Source organism: Nothoprocta perdicaria, unplaced genomic scaffold (assembly GCF_003342845.1).
Source record: "Nothoprocta perdicaria isolate Ctin4 unplaced genomic scaffold, notPer1 scaffold_138, whole genome shotgun sequence".
NCBI lineage: Eukaryota > Metazoa > Chordata > Aves > Tinamiformes > Tinamidae > Nothoprocta > Nothoprocta perdicaria.
In genome coordinates, this window is record NW_020454516.1 from 1,669,322 (window position 1) to 1,689,158 (window position 19,837).

At 48.7% G+C, this 19,837-nt stretch overlaps 1 protein-coding gene across 5 annotated transcripts in view; it reads right to left on the reverse strand.

Moving 5' to 3' along the window:
- The window catches only part of EHBP1 (EH domain binding protein 1), a 163,893-nt gene extending 144,072 nt beyond the window's left edge, over nt 1–19,821 (reverse strand). For all 5 annotated transcript variants that reach the window (XM_026033977.1, XM_026033974.1, XM_026033976.1 and 2 more), the window contains exons 1-2: nt 19,802–19,821; nt 18,795–19,210 (exon numbers count right to left, since the gene is read on the reverse strand). In XM_026033977.1, the coding sequence (XP_025889762.1) occupies nt 18,795–18,898 (104 nt within the window). In that variant the 5' untranslated portion in view covers nt 18,899–19,210; nt 19,802–19,821. The remainder of the gene's footprint in view (nt 1–18,794; nt 19,211–19,801) is intronic.
- Between the last annotated feature and the right edge of the window lie 16 nt (nt 19,822–19,837).

Genomic DNA, 19,837 nt, shown 5'->3' on the forward strand with positions numbered 1-19,837 from the left:
GTTTGGTGAGGATCATTCCAGGAAATACTTGGCATGATAACTGGAGTACACAACTACCCAAAGATAATTCAGGAACAAAGTACATAAAAGGTATTATTCTGCTGTGGGCTCTTGTTTTGCACATCTTTTAGCAGAAGCAGATAACATTAGCTGCAAGACAGAGGCATTTCTTTACCAATGTTTGATAACAGAAAACTATAAGAGTTTTATATTTAGAATCTGTTGCTGGAAAGAATTACTAATGCAAATCACTGACAATCTCTTGGCTAAAGAGACAAATATATGAGCGTTTGTTCCTAACAAGACGCCACTGCATGCAATCACCCCAATAATTTTTAAGCACAATATAAAGCCTAAGATACCTTTCACATACTTAGRCACACACAGCTGCATATTTATTTTGGCATCTAATTGCCTAAGTGTTGGAAGGATTTTTTTTTTTTTTGGTTCGGCTTCTTTTCTTCTCGCTGCCTTTGATTGGAATTACATTAATTACACTCTCGTCCTGCTCCCCAAGAGCAATCCAGCAGGCTGTAATAAGGAGCGGGAGGAGCAGCAGGGCGGGTGGCACAGCAGGCTGTAGATGCACCGACATCCAATTCCAGATGCACGGATTCCAAATTGGATTGGAAGCCTCTCTTTGCCGTGCAGTCTTTAGCCCCAGGATCTACACGTACTACCCGGCGCACGACTCTTGGCCGGGGAACCAACCACCCAAGGTCCCTTTCCCAGCCTCACACCGAGCATTTTCCTTCCAAGTGTCCCCTTGGTCACTAGCGCAGGAATTCCACAGGTGACCACAGCCCTGGGAAGGCCCTTTCCAAGGTTGGATCCGTGTCTGGAGAGGCTGGTGAGACCGATCGCGTGCGTCGGGGCATCTGCCGCGTGAGCCCTCCGAGGGAGGGAAGGGAAAGTCACAACGCGAAGGAGGAACTCAAACGCAGGGCAGACAAAGCCCACGTTAACTGCAGGTGCGGTGCAAGAGGAAACGCTATTTTGGGGAAGCTTTAGGGGTTCCCCTCCACCCTTCCCTTAGTTTCCAGCTGGAACGTAGCACTGCCATTTGTCTGCGTTGAAAATAATCTGTTATTCCGACATTAACACCTTTATTTTTTCCTCCAACAGGTCTCTATACATTCCTTCAAGAAAACACAGGGTACTGAAAGGCTAGGATTTCCACTGAAAAACTAGCATTTTTGCCCTGAAGTGAATTTTAAAGCATTTTTTTAAATCTCTGTGCATCTAAACAGCGCAGCCTCTGCGAGACTTGCATCTCTTATCTCTTGATCTCTGGTGAGGCTGCTCTGCTTCCCATAAGAAGCTCTAGTCTGGCTTTGCTTGGCTTAAAAATAATAAATAAATAAATAAATAAATAACAGGAACAAAGTGAGATGCTAATGATTATTTTATAAGTGCAGTCAGACCTACTGAATCTGTGCTGTGTCTGTCTGGGAGGGCACGAGGGATATGCAGTATGAGCTGCTCTCGGCTTGCTTTGCTTAAACCAAATAGAAATGAAGTTTGCAGAAGGAGCTGGATTAAACCAAGCCTAAATTCATCCATTATTCAGAACAGGTGACAAGGACAGATTTCAGACATACCGCAGCAAAGAATCTGGAATAAAAACTCACCAGGACTACGTAGCAAAAATTGCTCTTAAAGCCTCTTGCACCAGGACTTCACCCTGCAGGAACTAACCCGAGGCTTCAGAAACGACTTGATTTCCTCATTTGCAACAGGGAGCTTTTGGGAGAGAGATTAGCCAACACATTTGAAAACGAGGATGACCCACCTAGACCCTGATGTTTGTGAATGTCAGCTAGCCTCCCTCTGCAAAGCTGTCCCTGTGTGATCCCACTTAGTCCTGCTCAAACCACGGAGTCAAGGATGCTGCACTGCAAGGGCCAAGTGCATCAAACCAAGAAGGGGTCGAGGATGCTGCAGCACAAGGGGCAAGTGCATCTCTAATCTCACTCTGTGGCAACCACAGACAACCACACAGGCAGACATTTACCACCAAGTGCTTAGTACACATTTACACTGTGCTTCCTACTGCAGGAAGCCCACAAAACGCTTCCCAACACTCCACAGCAAACATAGCACCCTCCAGAAAATAAGGGTGATGGTGACCGCTTACGCCAAGCTAAAAGTGGAATCATAAAGACAACTTCTCCAAGAATAAAAAGATGCAWCGTGTTTTAAAGCAGCCCTGAATACTGGTCAGTGTTTGGCTGTTTGCTCTTCGGGGCTCTGACCGGCAGCAGGGAGCACACAGTGCCTGAGCATTTCAGACATACCTTAAATGGGAAAAACGAGTGCCCGGCTTTTTCGTGGGAAGTTCACTGCAGGCTGCAGTGAGTCAGTCCCTTCTCAGGCGCCGGGGTTTTTTGCTTTATGCCGTTTTTCAGAGTGTTGAATGCTCTCTGTGTCGCTAGGAATGAACCAGGACGTGTCCCACGCAAGCCGCTGCCTGCGGAGCGAAGGCCACTTCCAAGGGAGCAAGGGCATCTCCTCCAACGTGGCACCACCTCGGGAGGCTGCTCGGACAAGGTGCAGGACTAGCTCTGTGTCTGCCCCGAAASTCAAGCCCAAAGCATCCAGCACGTCCACTCGGGGCTTCATTAGCCAGTGCTTCAGCTTCTCCATCTCAAAGCAGCAAGAAAAGCCAAGAAGTTCTGCCTTGCAGTTCTGATAGGAGCAAAGGGAAGCATGAACACTTCACCACAGAATCACAGAATGTTCAGGRTTGGAAGGGACCTCTAGAGATCATCTAGTCCAACCTTCCTGCTCAAGCAGGCACACCTAGAGCATGTAATTCACCAAAACTGGTTTAAGAAAGTTGAAATAGTCACAGTTGAATCTCCTTCCTACAATTTTTCTGCAGTAATTTTAAGATCTTTCCTGGCCTACTAAGGGCAATTAAAGAAGAGTGGTTGAAGATCTTTGATCTTCCTGCTGCTGGGAACAGTGTCATATTCACAGATCGAYACAAGAAAGATTTTTTTAATGAACGGAGCAGAGCACAGCATGCCAATGACAGCAAGGCTTGGACAAGCTGTGYCCCAACCACGATGGCGCATTAAGGTCCCCATCTGCTTGGCAATCCGGGGATTCGTCCTACAGAAAAATTACAGCTCAGTGCATGTGAAGGAGCAAGAAAATCTGGAGTTGTGTGTCTTCTGAAGCATCCTTCCAAACGAACAACTCTGGGGCTTTCTTGCTTGTTTTATTTTTTAAGGTTATAGGTGGATTACACAAAACAAATTCTAGAGTTTGAAGATGCCCAGAACTATGAACAAACTGTGTTATTTCTGAGTGGGCAGCAAGCACAGAAGAACATCCGCTCTGAGGAACTTCATCCACTCCAAGCTTAGCAAGACATTTGAAACGTAAAATCCCAAGAATAAGGGAAGGTGGCAGTTCTRTGGCAGTATGTGAACACACCACGTGAATAGCTTGAAGAATTAATGCTGTTATTCTCCCACTTGTTAAAAATAAAAAAACCTGCCAGAGCTACAAGAGTTGGGCTACAAGATTTTGGCCTGTTAGAAGCTGCCACTACCTTTCCCCATGAGACCCGATGAGACATCAGTGGCCTTTCACAAATCGGAGATTAAACAGAGCTCCTTGGAGGCAGGGAGGGCCACAAGAAGCAAGAAGTGTTTGCAGTGAAATGACTTTCTCAAAGCCTCCAAAATTGGAGCGACTCCTCCTCTTCCTGCTCAACCTGTTCCATGAAAGCCGCTTCCCAGTCTCGGAGCAGCCTCCTGAAGCAGCAGTTAAAAGCTCTTTCTCACTGCACAAATCAATGATGCCCAGAAGCAACATCCCTTGTTTCCACGTGTGTAACACCAGCTCGTCTACAACCCCGAGACGAAAAATCTGTGCAGTTTTTAGAAACAACCAGACAGAACCTTTTCTTTAATGCTCTTCAAGAGACCAAGACAACAAGCCAAACCTCCTGCCAGTGCCAGGGCTGAATACTGCACATAAAACCCAAACAGCCCCAAACTTCTGACACACTTCTATTGCTGTCCTGAAACTTAATGTATGTATCTTCTGGCTTGTGAAGTTTGAAGATTATTTGGAAAATGCCCAGTTACTTAATTCTCAGATACAACTGATGAAATTTTTACTATTTCAAAGTCAAAATAAATGAATAAACAAAAAGCATCAGCACATAAGGATGTAAGCAGAGTTTGCTAATAACTGCTGTTTGTAAAACTCCTGAGAGAAACCTGAAAAATATTGGAAACTATTGCAATTAATTCTCTCAAGATCAGCTAAGCTGTACACTAATTTCATATGTAGAATCRCTCTGTTTTAGCGATAAAAATTAGTGATTCCAATTAAGGAAAAATACTAAACAAAAAGGGCTGTCTCCCCTGAGGCGCTGTCACCAATGTCCGCTCCTGCAGGACACTGCTCGGGCCACCAAGGGACCCTTCCGTCCCAGGAAATTCCGCGCAGGATTTGGCGAGAAGGGAGACTTGCCGTTTCCTTGCTTGCGGCCCTGGGCAAGGCGCCTCGATGCCAAGAGCCCCGCTGCCAGCCGGGTACAAGGTCTGTGCCCGGGAGCGTGGGGCACTTCTGCCCAGGCACCTCAAGGGAACGGAAAATAGAGCAAACAAACGGCACCTTCAGCCCGGGCTCCCAAGCCTGGTTCTGTTTTGGCCCGATGGCACTTGAGCAAGCGGAGGGATCTTGGCGTGGGGCAGTTCCCAAGTCACATCCACAGCCTCGGAAGAGGCTCCTGGATGCTGTCCAGGGCTTAGKAAGTGGATTTGATGTCTTGCAGGCTGCATTCCAGCCCTGTTACATTAAATGAGGCAAAAGGATAAGAGAGGCAGAGCTCCTCTATCCCATAGAGCGCACGGCTTAAAAGATTAAATAATTCTGCTTCACCCTAGATTTCAATGTTATTCTAATTTAACATTTTATCTGTAAACACCSATGTCTGGTGTGAAAAGCAGTTCTCCCGGGAAGCAGCAAGGTGGCCAGAAAGACAGGCTAGCTTGGCCCCTGGAGCAAGAGCCRCTCCTAAGCCTGCACAGAGCCCGAGCCAAGTCCGCAAGGGAAGAGGCAAAGTCTGGCTTCACGTGGCACAACTTGCTGCTCTGGTTACGCCTGAGAGTCGTCCTTGCCACAAACAGCAAATCCTCCCATCACATGTACAGCATTTGGCACTCAATAAGGAAGAACAGTAACATTTCTATCTATAAAATAAGATCTAACATATATATACCCACGCATATATACACAAGCTTCTAGAAGGTTACTACAMTAACCAAAGATCGCTTATTTTAAATAAACTGCAATATATTTGCCTGGTTAGGGCTGAAGCAACCTAATGCATCAGGATCCTTGCTGCRAAGCAGCCATCACAGGAACAGGAATCAATTTAGGGACAGCCAGGAATCAATTTTGGCAGCAGAGCTGGCCCAGAGCACCGTGGGGAGAACGAGCTATGTGCAGAGTCATCGGAAAGGCACAATGGAGATGTGTGGGCACGCGAACGCCGCGGGTGCTGCAAAATAACATTTTCCGCATATTTTGGCCCATGCCATGAGACGCGCTTTTCATCCTTGGAGCAAACAAGGCTTGAAAGTTGAAGCTTGCAGAATTTCAGCGTGGCTGGGAGTGCAGCCATGCAATGAGGTGCAGCGGCACACGCACATGCCTGCACATGTGTGCAAGAGCATCCGTGCAGATGCGCCCCAGTGYCCACAGCTTCCTGGGCACACAGAGACATCCTGCGAACCGCCTTGCTCGGCTGCACGTGCCCAGCCGGGGCTGCACACAAAGTCTTTGCACTTTACACGTTGCTGGTGCCCAGGAACCTGCTGCAGCTCCCGGCCACATTGGAGCTGTGTCCATCCTGATGCTAATCATCAGGAATGCAGAGATGCCTCCATTTTTCTTATGTTTTAAGACAACYGATTCCCTTAAAATCCCGGTCCTCAAGTATCAGTGATGAAGCAGATTGCCAGGGATGAACAGGACGCCTGTCCAAAGAAAACGCCAGAGCCAACGTTTAGTTCACGTCTGCCCAAACTGAGAGCTGCTGCTTGCAGTTTAGCCTCATAAATATTTCCAGTGTCTCTTGGGCTACCCTATCTCTTCTTACACTGTCAATCACAGGACAGCTATGCCAGAGAAAAATAAGGAAAGAGCAATCAACGCTGCCCAAGTGCAATTCCTGGCATTTTTCTAAGGGTAGAAAACAACATGGCTTTTCCCCAGCGGGGACGTTCTGTCCTTCCCAAGGAAACCACGGGTTTGGAGGCTGAGTCCATGGCTGCGATCTGAAAGCAGGACCTTTGCCCAACTCCACGTGGGAAGGAAAGCACAGAATAAATTTTTGCAGTAATGTATAGGGGGGGGAAGCATTAATAATTCTAATCCAGCACACGCATGTACAGATTGAAGCCAACAAGCTTAAGCAGAATATTCCGATGAGCTGGCAGTAAGGGCGAGCCTGTATCCCAGGAGCATAGAGGAGGCTGTCCGGAGCAGCCACCTCCCTCAGGGCCAAAGGGGAGCCCGGCCCTTAGGGTCCTGAGCGCTGTCTGACCTGTTGCTGCCGCTGGAGGAAGTCGCTTTGATGCTCTTAGATCCTCGCACACGTTGCTGCCTTCCCGCTAATGTGGCCTTTATAAATTATCCATGCGCTTTCTTAATTATAAGCCAGAGAGAACAATAAAAATTGCAGCACATKCGGCAGTCATTTGCCCTCCAAAATTACCTTTTGCTGTAGTCCAGCCCGCTCTGCTTCACTGCTGCTGCTGCCCAGGCACCCAAGGGTGTGCGGGGACCTCCYCGACACCCCGCAAACCCCAGCCATTGGACCAGCCATCCCTGTGCTGGTCACACTGCTAGCACCATTAATTAAAGAAACAGCAATGCAAAACGAAAAGAAAAGCTGTTTTTTCAGTGAGCAGAACTTCCTGCCACCTTTTCCCTTCTGCGGCAGCGTTCCTGATCCCAGCAGGCAAGAGGGGCTGACAAGATGCAAGCCCACATTGCCAATGCAGTCCCTGCTTTCCTACGTGCCTTCTCCCTGCTTTTTTCTTTTATTTCCAGGATGAAGAGCACAGGGAGTTTTTCTCTGTCACACAAATCAGTAAAATCAAGGAAGGATGCGTGGGGCTGCAGAATCGCCACAAAAATCATCAGCGCTTGGGACTGCTGCCCAGCAAAGTGTCTTTTTATTTGTTTCAGGGCAGGAGCACAGGACTGGGAAAGGCCCCTTGCTTCCTCCTTTAACGGCAGCCATAAATCCTGCTCATAAGCACGTGTGCGGATAAAACTATAGGGTAGCAGCCAGCAGGCGACTTGGGCACCCAAACAGGGGAGCGATAAGAAGCGATGACTTGTCTGCAGTAACTACCAGAGACGTGCACAGAAGCCTAATGGGGAGCCACGTTTTTCTGACTTCTGCATTATTCTTTTTCCTGCCTGACTGTGCTCTGCAAGGCAAGGAGAGGCAACAAGAGCTTTACTTCCCCCCACGCCTTTCAGCCTCCAGCACCTACACAGGAACAAACACTGAGAACCCGCTTGGTCCGCGCTGAGCAGCTGCAGGTGCTAAGCTGACCAGGGCAGAATTATTTACGGAAGCCACAGCAATAACTCCCGCTATTTTTAGTGAGTGGAAACCTAGGCAGCCTTGGAGGCACCTCCGTGTTTGGCGCTGTCTGCGGAGCTTCTGGCCGCATCAAGGTGGCTGTGGAGACAAAACCCTGTGGGTGCTCTTGGGAGCTGGAAGTGGCCTTGGGAGAGCAAAAATCTAGCGAGTGCTGGAGCCGAGACTCCTTTTTTTTCAGTATCCAGCCCACACGGAGGAGCCAGCACCGAGGCCAGCACCTTCCTCGGGAGCTGCTCATCTAGCAAAGACGGATTCCTCCTTCTCTGAGAGGGACAAGCCCTGCTAGGCCGTGGCCAGCAACGGCGTCTGCAGCGGCGAAGGACAACTTTGTGGCTGCCAAATCATTGCAGCTCGGGGCAGAACCCCCACAGCGCCCGGGCACGGCGTGAAACATAAACTCAGCTCAAACACAAACATACGGCACCTCTGCAATGGGGACACCAGGCCGGGCACCCCCTCTGCACCATGGGGACACCCGCGCAAAGAGGCATCCAGCGAACGCCTGCTCTCCACGGGCACCCGCTGCATATGCACGAGGCCCCAGTATACATACGTATATATATATATACACACACATAGCTTGCTCAGCACAATCAGGCCTGCAAGCTCAATGTGACACAGAGAGTTCCCGTTTTAATGAAGTCGATGCCTTTTGTCATGTGAGTTCTGCAAAGCCCGGGTCAACAAGCAGCTGCCTGTATGAGAAAGCGAAAACCCTGATTACAGTTGAAGGGAATTTTATTCAACAGGAGAGCGAAGCCTAGGGGCTTGACTCAGTGTTCGGCATTATAACAGGTGATATTTTTAGTATTTTAAAGCTACTTAATCTGTCAGCAGTGCTGCTCAGGGAAGCGGTCAAGATGTGTCCCTTATTAGCAACAACCCCCCAGCCCCAACTCGCCCTTTTCACAGGGGGAAAGCCCGGCCACACACATGAAATCGATTTCATATAGATACCCTGTATCTGCAGCATACACTGGCTTTTCTATCACGCGTTACCAGCTCCCRCTCTTAGCTTCCTTTTAATACAGAGCATCTCTTGCTCCTAACAAAATAGAAGTTAAGACCCCCTCGCTAACAGAATATGTGCTAACTAAAGAGATAATGGCAAGAGAAATGCAAAAAGCTTTGTGTCTGCTCCCTGAAAGAGTTATTTTTGCTTGGCACACGGGCTGCTCAGATGTAGGTCACTGGTTTCGTACCTCTAAACCCAACAAAATCTTGTCTCGGAGGGACCACGGGGGTTTGTCAGTTGTAAGAGAAGATTCTCACAAGGAGCTGGACAGAGAAAGGTAAATCTCAGTCATCCTACAGCCAAATTTTACCAGTGTGCTGACTTGATCGTTACTTGCAACACAAGCCAGCACCCTCCCTTTGGCAGCTGTTGCTAAAACAAGCAGTATAATCTTGAGGAGTAAATGCACTACTTCTCTAAAATCCTTTTCAGACAAATGTATTCTGCTTCCCGAATTCGGAAAGTCAGCGTTTTTTTTCCAGGAGGCAGCAGACTTTGTGCATTGGAAATGTTGCACCGGGGTCCACTCCAGACAACGGGGCTATGGGCAAACATTTCCCTATGGCTGTTTCCTAGACATGGCAGTGGAAAAGGACACAGGACACTGCACGGCTGCAGTGGCGCAAGTCAGCATCACCTGTGCTATCAGCACGTGGAAAGAGCAGGATCACAGGAGGGGATCCCACAAAATGCCTGTTTTCCGTGTCCTCTTCCCTGTGGTATTGCATCTCTTGAGGCAATTGCAGCAGAAAGAGGCTATGGTAACAGATGGGAAACACAAACATATCTAGGAGCCCTCTGCTCCAAAAATACACTCACACACATGGAAGTACACACTGAACCAGCGAGTAGCTACAGGCAGAAGGAAAGGGGTCTGGCTTCTAGCAGCCCCCTCCGGGAACACTCATGTTTTTATTACTCTCTTTTTACCTGTAAAAATTGGCTTGAATAAAACCGCTCTCTTCTATCCAAAGTCCTTTTGCTGTAAAGCCCATAGAAACAAGCAGTTTTTGAGGCTTTGCTTGAAAACTGCTGCCCCAGCTTTGCAAGCGCGGTGCTGGATTTGCTGGCTGGCCAGAGAATCGTCTTAAGATCACATAAGAATTTTTCCCAATGAATCAAAGCTAAAAATCAGGGAGAGGCCCACGAAATGATGCAGGGTGACACAGGGTGTTGCTCAAGGGGTGACATGGGGTGTTGCCCAAGGGGTGACCCGGCCCGGTGTTGCCGGTGTTGCCCAAGGAGTGACATGGCCCGGTGTTGCTCAAGGGGTGACCCAGGTCGATGTTGCCAGTGTTGCTCAAGGGGTGTCCCGGCTCGGTGTTGCTCGCCACAGGCGCACGGGGATTCCAGGCAAGGTGCTGGGATGGGCTCCAACCTTCCCGCAGTAACATCCCGACCCTTGCCTGTCGCCTGCTCCCAGTTTCCATAGTAGTTACCCCAGAGAAGCGGGGAGAGAAGCATGGGGACAGGAAAGGAAGAGCTGCCCTTTTGTACAAGGCAGTTTTACAGTCCCAGACCAAAGGACGCAGCACACCCCAAGGCTGGATCTTTACGACAACGGAAGCACAGGTGCTAGCCCACAATCTTCTCCCTTCTCTCAAAACCCCACAACTGCATCAGCCACCATGAGAACTCAGGGTGTTAAAATGACTCCCGGCTACGTTTCCGTTCAGACCGCAAAAATCAAACCACATGAACTTCCTCTTCCATGAGGAAGAAAGTCCCTCCTTTTCCATGACATGGACGACTTAAAAACTATTCCAAAGTGGTCAGGCCMTGGAGCTCATAAGGCAGACTCCTGCCAGGAGGAGGGTGAACAATTTTAGCAAGAAAACTGAAAACAAATGCAAACCCTACAACCCCAAAGAATTCTCTGTACACACAAACCCCAGTGAGGAGAACAAGGGCACTATGACTAGGAAGGATCTCTGAAGAGAAAATCGTTACTGCTAACAGGAACCATCCTAAACACACCTCAAAACTAAAGGGTACAATATGCTAGATTCTTTCRCTTTTTGTGGTAAGAGAGGAAGTGGTGAAAAATGGGTCATCAGGCCTCTCTTCTCTCTCTTTGTTAAAGAAAAAAATCAAAGGAATGCAAGGGAGAGATTTGAGAGCTCCCTTGCTCGACTCTGACGCTTATTCCAAGTACTCTACCCAGTTAAGATTTGCATTTGAAGGAAAAAAAAAAAAAAATAGTTCAAAACTCTTGTTCTCCGGGAAGCCTTCCATGCGCATCCCCTGCCCAGGCTCCCTACAGGCAGGGCAAAGCACTAACCCCCTTTCCAGGAGCTGCTGGCAGAAGAACCACGCGGGCTCGGGGGCAACACCCAAGGGGCGCAGCCACCTGCTCGGGTGGCCACAGAAGGTGACTGGGGAGCAGAACGTGCGCCGGGCGCTACCGGGAGCTGTCACGCTCGAGTCACTCTGCCCCCAAACTGCACTGACAGCGGCRACAGGCTGCTGTGGGAAAGGCACGGGCTGCCGCGATGGATCTCGCCTGGCAAGCAGAACTGAGCGGCCTTGACAGCTCCTTTCTGCTCCTTTTGGTCTCCTCCTACATAGGGACGGATGTGACGGGACCGGGCACACTTATCGGGCCGCTGCAAGCACCCACCGAGCGGCACGGCTGCCAGCCACGCTCCACATTCTCCCATCRCTTTGTTTAATTTGGCTTTTGGCATTAGCGGCGCTGGCGACGCAAACGCAACCTCCCCAACACAGCYGAGAGGGGAAGTCGGTTTTTACTGCGGGGTTTTGCAGAACGGGCCCCAATTTGTAGGCCTTAGCCCTGCGGGAAGTTAGGCAGGGTCAGCGGGGAAGGCAGCAGCAGGAATGGGAAATACGTGGGGCAGAATCCAGGTGACACGGTGGGTGTTAAAAGGCCACTGACTGCTTGAGTCAGGTGTCCCTTCAACTAGGCATTATTTTGCCCTTGTGATGTTTGGCCAGCACCAAAGCTGTTTTTCAAAATAGAGCCATTAAAAAAGAAAAATCAAATCCACCAGCTATGGGTGCTGTTAGCCACGAGTGCAGCAGCTCACCTCAAACGATGCCCATGGAAAAAACTAACGGAGCGAGCACACACCTGAAACCAGGCTATGCCAAAATGAATACCAGAGCCACAGAGCTCACAGCTCTCCTGAGCCTGCCCGCACCTTTGGAGCAACCTGCAGGAAAGTCTCCTGAAATAACAACAACATAGAAGTAAGAGGGCACCCAAAACCCAGAAGCAAACACTACAGAGAACCTCAACAGGCAAAGCAGAAAAGACGTCTGCAGCATCTTCATTGTAGGAATGATTCCAGGCAGCTGGAAGTGGTCCTGCAGACGGGGCTGTGCTATGGTGGGGCATGCAGGAGGACACGCACTTGCCACCCGGGACACTCCCAYGCGGTGGCACGAACTATATCCTGCAGAAATACATTTTTCAAATAAAAATGCATTTTGGGCGTTGCAGTTTAGCAGGCTTTGTTCAGCCTCACGCTGCACACGTGTCTCAAAGCAGCCACAGAGGATGGGCTCACATGTGGGGCCGTGTCCCACAGAGTAAGTCCCATGTTAAGAGCCTGACAGAAGCACCTCCTGCCCCAGCAAGGAAGAGGAGAGGAGGCCACGGGAGCAAAGGGGCAGGCACCTGTGGACACCCCACATGGTCCCCACAGAGTAACCCGGGAAATTACGATCAGGATCATTTGGCCCAGGCCTCCACTGGGCTCTCGGAAAGCCACGCAGGTAGAATGCTTTTATGGGGATAACTGAGGAGTTCATTTTAGGAGCAGCATTTCCTCGGGTTTAATCAACCTCAGCAGCCGCCTCCCCGGCTTATTCGCAGCAAACTGTGAAAGGGGCTGCAGCTCTCTCCAACCAATTAACAACTAATTGATGTAACGGGCTGGCACCATAAAGCCAGAGCAGTCAGAGACTGAGGACTCGGCCCTGCAGAGGCCTAGGCAATATCACAATATTTCCTTTTATTTAACCTCCTAACACCAAAAGAGCGGAAAGGGGTATTCACGGGGATCCGATCCTGCAAAAACGTATCCACACTCCAGTTCCAATCCGCTGGGCTCCAAGGAACAGTACGCATCTTTTAGCACCGGAGGCACCAGAGCCTGTGGGAATGGAGCCAGGTTTTATTTATTTGCAGAGCAGCGTGCGGAAGTCGCGCACACGCACACTCAAAAACAGCTCTGCTAGCACGGCAAGCRAGCGCGTTATTCAAGGAGACGTCCTCATCCCTTTAAATTAACAAATGACAGACTATTAGGATGGATTTGTCTACAGTTGGCTGTAACCTAATCGGGTCTTCCTTTGACTCATTTTTGTTGTTGCCAGGGTGCTAAACTAAGGCAATAAATTGCACTACAAAATTCTGCGTCTCAAAGGCAGAGAAAACCCCCAGCAAGTCTTCATGAGAAACTCCTGTCCTCCTACATAATCAATACTAAACTTTGTGCCTGGTTGTACCAATGAGCTCTTGGAGGAACTATAGCCACAGCTTCTAATGCTCGCAAAGCGCTCCTGCAAATATGAAGTGTGTGCAATGGGCAACTCTGAATCTGGAAGTGCCAGCAGGAAGAGCATTTTCCACRTGTATTCCTTCTTCCCATAGCAAAATTCAGCGGGCACTGCATGCCAGAAGCCAGGAAGGGGAGAGAGGCGTCCCAACTGAGAAATCTCCGTGGAACAGACACGAGGATGTTGGGCGGATCGCTTGGAATAGGCAGAGCACGAAAGAGCCAGCACTGGTGGACACTGTCCTGACAGAACACGGGCAGAGAGCCCAAAGAGGCAGCACTACACTCCAGGAATCCAGGGTTTGCTTGTGGGCACAGAGATGGAAGCTGGCAGAGAATGGCCTTTGCATAGGGACGATAAATGTGTTTAACCGGCTACGGGAGGCGAGGGACGAAACTGTCCTGGAGAACAGCTGTCGGGGACTGTCTGGAAATAAAGAATGTTGATGCACGAGATTATTTATTCCAGTGTTCAGCCTTCAACCCAAACTCAGAGCTAACTTAAAACAGCTTGTTGAAATATCTTATGCATGGGGATCATTTTGTGTGGAAGCAGAGATTCCAGTGAGAAGTGTGAGGTCCGAGGGCCATGAGAAGCTCCAGACAAGGATGCACCCAAGGACATCATTCTCACTGCTGTTGCTGGTACCTCATGAGAGAACRTGGACAAAACGGCGAACACCAGTTGAAGGAGCACTGTATGTTCAAGGAATCATCTGAAACTGGGCAATGGGGCCAAACCAGGGCTCCCTGAGCCAAACAGGACCACATATCATAGAATCATAGAATGCCCAAGATTGGAAGGGACCTCGGAGGTCATCGAGTCCAACCCCCTTGCACACGCAGGGTAATGGAAGTGAGTTACCAGCATCCATGGAAAGGACCCTGAAAGACGAGCACCGGGGGTCTCGAAAGACCCCAGGGATGACCAAAGGGCACGGGGCACACACACGAGGGTAGGATGCRTTCTAATGAGCTCCAGGAAATACAGGGAATACGTATGATCACTCTGGGAAATTTAATGCATATGGCGACAACAGAGAACTACAAGCTTTGGTTAAGGCAGCTCACGGCCTGCACGTCRGGAGCAAACGCTCCCCATGCAACCAACACTGCAATAAGGTGAGCGCCTGCTGCTTAACACTGCCTGGGTGTCGAGAGGCTTATTCCCTATTTTCGGCGACACGAGGAGCATTTAATCGAGCAGAACAGCTAGAAAGCCAGGGAAATGGCACAAAGCTTTCCTTACACGAGCCATACATATTACAGCATACCTACAGGGCGACAGTGCAAATATAAACCCAATTAAAAGCTCAGCAGAATAAGCCCACTATAAAAAGCATGGTTTGCAGCAGAATGCAAGATTTCCTGAATCCATCTGTAACTGTGCCCTTTTTTTGTTTGTTTGTCACATTTCCAAGTGTTATCCTTGACAATTAAGAAGACTTGAGCGCTCACAACATTCCCTCACAACATTCCCTCGTAGTGAGCACACGAAGCAAGGAAAGGAACTGAGTAATTCCATGGGCCTGACCCCATGCAAGCAGCAAGGATGGTTCTTTCCAGGGCTTTCAGTGCCGAGGAGCGTGCTGGAAAGCAGGGACCAGAAGGCAAACGGAGTGGTGTGAACTGTGGAATCTCAAAAAGCTCATTTCTCTCCCATGCACAGCGCATGCCAAATCTTAAAATTCCTGCTGCATCCAGTTATGAAACTACAATAGAGGAGGAAAACAGATGGCTGAAGCCTTTATGAGAAAAAGATTTAAGCATTACTTCATTGCCCAAAAAAAGGCAGCTATATGTTTGAAAATATAGAACCTATTTCAGACCGTAGCTAATCGATATAAAATAGGCGATTTGCCTCGCGGAAATGAAGCCGATATTCAGCCAAAGCAGCACACAAAAAAATTAACCCTTTTAAAACACTGTGGCTTGTTGGGTTTTTTAAAGCAAATTTTAAAAGCCAAGTAGCTCACAAACAAGATGAGAAGCCTATTGTAAAAAGTAACACATTTCTTCCTCCTTAAAAAAGCTGCCAAACGGCAGAATGGGTGGAAAAGCCTCTTAATGTCTACTCTTTTCCGGTGCTTTTAAGCAATTAACAGCTCCATGCAGGTGAGCAGCTTCTTAGTGGGCAGAGAAAGGGCCACATAAGCATTGAGAAAGGACAGCGGCACATCAGGCACTTGTCAACCCCAACCCTGCAAAGAGCTAAGCCATTTGCGGTGGGATCCGGCCACCGTGACATCAGGTCAGATATCAAGGTGACATCAGGTCAGATATCAAGGTGACATCAGGAGATTACCCTGAGATACCTCTTGGGAGATGAACGACAGGGACAGACAGGCAGGAGCGGTGCAGGGAGGACACGTTTCGCTGTCCCCTGTTTCACTGTCCCCTGCCCAAGGCTCCCGCGTCCCCACCAGGTTTGTGCTCAGTGCAAACGCACGAAACGGGGTGCAGGTCTCTGTGCGGGAGGGCGGCGCTGACACCAAGGGCAGAGCTGAATCTCTCCTGCCAAGCACGGGCTGCAGCTTGCTGGCAAGGCCGAGTGGAAAATCCGGCACTGCCCCGGCTTATTCCGCGGGCAAGGAGCGGATGACAGAGCCGAGCCCTGCCAAGCCTTCCATAAATCAAGTGCTTATACGATTTATTCAAAGCATGACTCCCACTACTGTGAGAACGTAACTAATCCACATTAAAGACCAAGAGTACACTTATTTATTTATTTTAAATGGAAGGCCCTACATGAGCTAACCGCTCAATTTTTCAAAAGCCCCAAGCAGCCACAGCAATCCCATCTGGGTCAGTGGGAACAGCCAGGATGCTACACAAGTGACCCGCCTCTGCTAAATCACCTGAAAATAAGGTTTTTCCCAACAAAACGGCGATAACCCTGATGCTCCATCACAACCTGCCACCAATGAAGAACACTCAGCCGAGGGCCTTTAATCATTAGCAAGGATGAGCAGCAGAAACTGCAGAGCATAGGAGAGGGGAGCAAAGGGAGTTGAGGCCTATGCTGGAGAACTGCTGCTCTACGTGTGGATAATCCCTTGTAGGAGCAACGCAGGACACGAGAGCAGCAGCACAGCCGCCGCTCTCGTGCCCGCTGTTATTTCAAACACCACGTAAAAAAATCCAGATCCCTGCAACGTTGGTGGGGACAAAGAGAAGCAAAAGCTACGGCAAGCCTTGCGAGCTGCACCTAAGAGGGAGGGAAATATTTCCAAGCATAAGCCAGTTCTCGAGCATTTAGACAGATGAAAGCCTGAAAGAACAGAGCAGTTCATAAGGCAGCCTGTTTCGGGCACAGACAAAGCTTGCTCACAGACACGTTYGTGTTCGAGTGTGTTTACGACTGCACAGCCATTTATTTTCAAAGATGAATGGAGCATTCTTTTCCTACCAAAACACAGCATTGTGAAAATGCCAGTACATTAAAATAACTCAGTGCCTACTACATTTCTAGCAAAACACCCTTACAGTATGGAACTAGCAGCGTATGCTACAGCATCGCTGCTTAATATATTTAGAACTGCTTTCAGAAAGGTGCAGCAGATACAGCTTATTTCCTCTGTTTTCACTTGTGCCAAATTCAGAGTCAAGCTTTAGACATAAAGTAACCAGAGTGATGCTGTCAGCACATTCAGAACYGTATCTTCTCCAAAGTTAAAGAAAGGCTTTGTTAAATGTTACCAAAACAYATACATATTTTCTTGCTTTGTTTCATAAAGGATTTCCACTTACTGAAGAACAGTGCACTTTAGATTCATATTCACAGAACATTTTTTGCTCTGAGGCTCTCCAAACAAGAGGAAACAGAACAAAAAAGCCTAAAATCAAATGACTCCACGAATGATGTTTCTTGCTATTGTTTTCTTCTCCTAAAATTCACCCATACTTCACCAGCGGACACTTCTTCCTTCCTAAACAATATTGGATTTCCTAACACAACACTGAGAAGCCAAGACWTTCCAGCACAACCTGTCCCACCAACAGCCACCAGAAAACAGCACCAGCAATACAGGATGGTTTTAGGATTTGACATTTTGAAAAGCTCTATCACTGCTTCACATACAGGGATTTTGCTAGGTGCTAGGCATTACAGTTACAATTAAGAGTAGTTGTTAGCAAAAAGTAAAAAAAATTGTTTTTAATAACATTTTTGTGTGCAACTTTTTCTTAGTTCAAGTGAAAGGAAGTTGAAGACCCAATACGAACATTCCCCTGTGACTTTCATACTTTAATTCTGGAGCATTCTGTAGATTCACAGTTAAGGAGTGAATCAGAGTGAAATTAAAAGCCACAATAGGGCAGTTTATGCAAAGAAACCCTAAGAAGTAATAAACAATTACCAAAATAGCCCCGATAAAGTTATTATGAGGAAACTCTATGGCCTAAACTAGACAGGAGGTCACGCGAGACAATCACCACAGTCTCTTTCAACTTTTAAAATACTTTTAGTTACAGTTTTTTCTATGAAATTAATTTCAACTTCAATGATTTTTAAAGTAATCTTTCAAAACATTTTAGGCACGAAGATAACTTTTTTTTTTTTTWAATCTATAATCCCAGAGTTTTCCTTCAGCACTGAGCACCTGACAGCCTTCCAGCTTATTTGACAGGTATTTCTAACTCYAAGAGATAGGATTTAACTTTGTGGAGGCCTTACTCGTAACCGCTGAAAGCAGCCAACATAACTGCCAAACTTGCCAACAAGAGGCTAAGCCAAGATTTATAAAGGAAGCTGCAGTTTATTATACGGCAACATGAATATCTCTGTTTGCAAGATCCATAAAGTACTTTCTCTGCCCTGACACTACAGCATCACACCCATGTGAGGAACTAAGACAGCACTATGAATCTTCCACAAATATAAAATAGCACTTAAGTACAATAGCGAACTTGGCTTGACTATTTAGAAGCTCTTCCTAGTCTTCCCCATCATAGTCAAGTTCTTTCTACACAGCAAGATTTGCCTGAGCCAGACCCATACAATTAGCTGCTATCTGGTCAGCTCCAAAGTCCTCCGATTGCTCYATGACAGCACAAAATTCCTGCCTGGCTAACATATCTTACGAGAGTTCCTAAGGATCTGTCTCCTAGTCCTTCCCATTCAAAGAAGGGAAGGAACAAGGAAAGCAAGGAGAAGACACGATGTACCTTGGGTTAAAAGGGACAGAGCAAAGTGAATATCCACCCTAGATTAAGCCAACACAGTGTTCAAGGTTGGTCTTAAAGGTGTCGCTCAGCTAACAGCAGCAGATAACGCTCAGCACCAAGAGCTGAGCTGGAAAACAGCTCGGGGAAAATATGCACTTTTTTTGGAGAGCGCTAAATCAAAGGCTCCAAGCTAATAAATGCACCCTCCTGCACGACAGCAAAAATGCCAGCCAAGAAAAACCAGAGTACAAAGCAAAGGCAACAGGTCCAAGGTGAGCGTGCCCCAAAGCTGGCATCCAGAGAGGCCCACACTCCACCCCGCTCCTTCCGCAATGGGAAGGAGGGGAGGAAAAAAAATGCACACGCAGAGTCCATCCCTTCCCAGCATCAGCAACTCACTCTACCTCCTCTGTAGCAACACGAGGCGAAACACATTTCCTACCATTTTTTGGTGCACTCGACCATCAGTTCCTGGTACGAAGCCACAAACTGGAACTTGGACGCATGTTTCCCAACACGCTGCAGCCTTTTCCAAACTGAAGCCATGATGGGGAGGAATATCAGTCCTATTGCACAGGAGCAACTCCGGGAATACCAAAGGAGGTTGAAAAGTGCGTGTGTGCGCCCAACACTCAGCAGATTTATGTACAGATACAGTAAAAGCAATGCACAAGATGCCTGAAGGGATGTCTACGATGCATATTCTGCCTCTCCCGTCTTCACGGTAAATCCCAGTCCTGTTGAGCAGCTCATCCCTGGCCAGGGGCAGCGCGCAGTATGAGCGGATGAGTAAGTAAAAGGCAGGAAGAAAATCCTCTCATAGATCCATCATTCCTCACGTACTAGATGATGTGGAGACTGGAAGACAAAACGGACAGGGGGAGAAAACAGCAGTTAACATATTGCATGCCACAGCGCTACAGTCGCACGCGACCTTGCACCTTCTCAAGCAACAACTCCAAGGAGCCATAAACACCTACCCCTGTGCTGCTCCCCCCCAATTAAATAAATAAGGAGGCAGCAGCAATTTCAGGAATGCAAACCACGAGTCTGTTTGGAAACATATCAGCATGCCCTTTTTTTATCAGCACCATCGCAACTGGCAACAACAACAAAAAAGGGCAGGTCGGGGCCACGCCGGCTCCGTGGGGAGCATCCCCGGGGAGCGCGGCGGGGCCGCGCGGCGAGCCCCCCGCGAGGGCTTTGTCCGCGTGACAAAGGGGGCAATAACAGTTGTTTGCCCTCGCTTCACCCCGCGGGCGGTGTCGGCGCCGCGGGAGGACGGGGCCTCCCCGCGGGGCAGCCCGGGCTGGCGGGGACGAGCCGGCTGCGCGGGGCTCCGCCGCCACGGCGCAGCGCCCCCCGCCAACGGCAGCCGGCGGCCGTTGGGGTTTAAAAATTAAAACGCCAACGGGCGGGGCGCGGGGAGGGCAGCGCCGCGGCACTCACCTGCCCGGGCTCCTGTGGTGCCGCCGCAGCCCGCCC